Source organism: Triticum dicoccoides, chromosome 7A, assembly GCF_002162155.2.
Source record: "Triticum dicoccoides isolate Atlit2015 ecotype Zavitan chromosome 7A, WEW_v2.0, whole genome shotgun sequence".
Classification (NCBI taxonomy): domain Eukaryota; kingdom Viridiplantae; phylum Streptophyta; class Magnoliopsida; order Poales; family Poaceae; genus Triticum; species Triticum dicoccoides.
In genome coordinates this window covers 661411540-661412757 of record NC_041392.1, presented here as the reverse complement: position 1 = coordinate 661412757, position 1218 = coordinate 661411540, and the positions used below count along the sequence as shown (strand labels likewise).

General features: G+C 53.3%; 1 protein-coding gene across 1 annotated transcript; it reads right to left on the bottom strand.

Annotated features, from left to right (window-relative positions):
* On the bottom strand, window positions 1-901 carry LOC119327867 (TLC domain-containing protein At5g14285-like). The gene has a single exon (XM_037600942.1). It carries the CDS (start codon window positions 867-869, stop codon window positions 171-173), a length of 699 nt encoding a protein of 232 aa, XP_037456839.1. The 5' UTR covers window positions 870-901; the 3' UTR covers window positions 1-170.
* Between the last annotated feature and the right edge of the window lie 317 nt (window positions 902-1218).

Below are 1218 nucleotides of genomic sequence, written 5' to 3'. Positions count from 1 at the left end.
GGCAAACTTATTTGTTTTCACATGAGAATTATGACGTGAAATCTTAAAATCTTACATCATTTTTTTTAACATTTCTGCAAACCAAACACCCTATGAGAAAATAATTAAGATTAAGGAGCCCATCATTGTTCCTTCTTGTTGTTCCCCATCCTTTGTCTGAAGTAGACCAACTACAGGTTGCCCACCCACAGCACGCTCACCAGTATCGCGGACCCAATCACCACGCTCCACGACGCCCACGCCCACGTCGGCACACCACCATCGGCGGCGTAGAATTTCACCATCCTCACGAACCAGACCGGCCCGAGGACCGCCCTCATGGCCGTGTAAGCCGCGTAGAACGGGAGCGACAGCGCGGCGTGCGCCCTGGCGGCCAGCGGCGAGTCGGCGCGCCGCATGCCGGCCAGCGTCCACAGGTTCTGCGCCAGGCTGGTGACCTCGGCGAGCACCTCCAAGGCGAGCAACCCGTAGGCGCCGCGACGCACGGCGGCGCGGCAGGTGGCGAAGACGTAGAGCGTGGCGAGGTGGTGCGCCACGAAGAGCACCTCGTGGGGCAGGAAGACGAGGTAGTGGATGAGGTCGACGGTGAAGTAGGCCGTGCTGAAGTCGAGGGCGAGGTCGTCGGCAGGCATGTTGGGCGCCGCGAGGTCGCCAGCCCTCGAGCTGGACAGCACTGCACGCAGCGCCAGCAGCGTTGCCGGCGTGCCGTGGAAGAGCGAGGTGAGGCAGCTGGACGCGTCCGGCCGCTGCTGCAGGCTCCAGCGCCGGAAGACCACAAAGTAGCCGAGGAGGTAGATGGCCCCGAACATCGCAAGGAAAGGCAGGAGCATGGACCCCTTCGTGGATGAAGCATCATACTCCATTCCCATTGTTGGTCGGTGCAAGCTGAAGCTCACTGGAGACCAAGATATAATGGTAACAGCGGCGAATCCAGAACGAAAATGCCTTAAGAAAAAAAGCAATTTTCTCCTAACCGTGTTGTGCAAATAAGCTCAAACTTTACCAGATTGCTACTGGTCATATGCACAGTTTTTTTAGAATTTCTTTAAACCAATAAATTTTGAACCAAAATTAGGATCAGTTGAGCAAAATAGATGTTATCCCCTAATCATATTGTCGAAATAAGTTTACAATTTCTCAGATTACTACTGTAAGCATGTAGTAGTATTTACTGGATTTTGTTTTGAATGACAATCTATGAACCAAAATCTGGACATT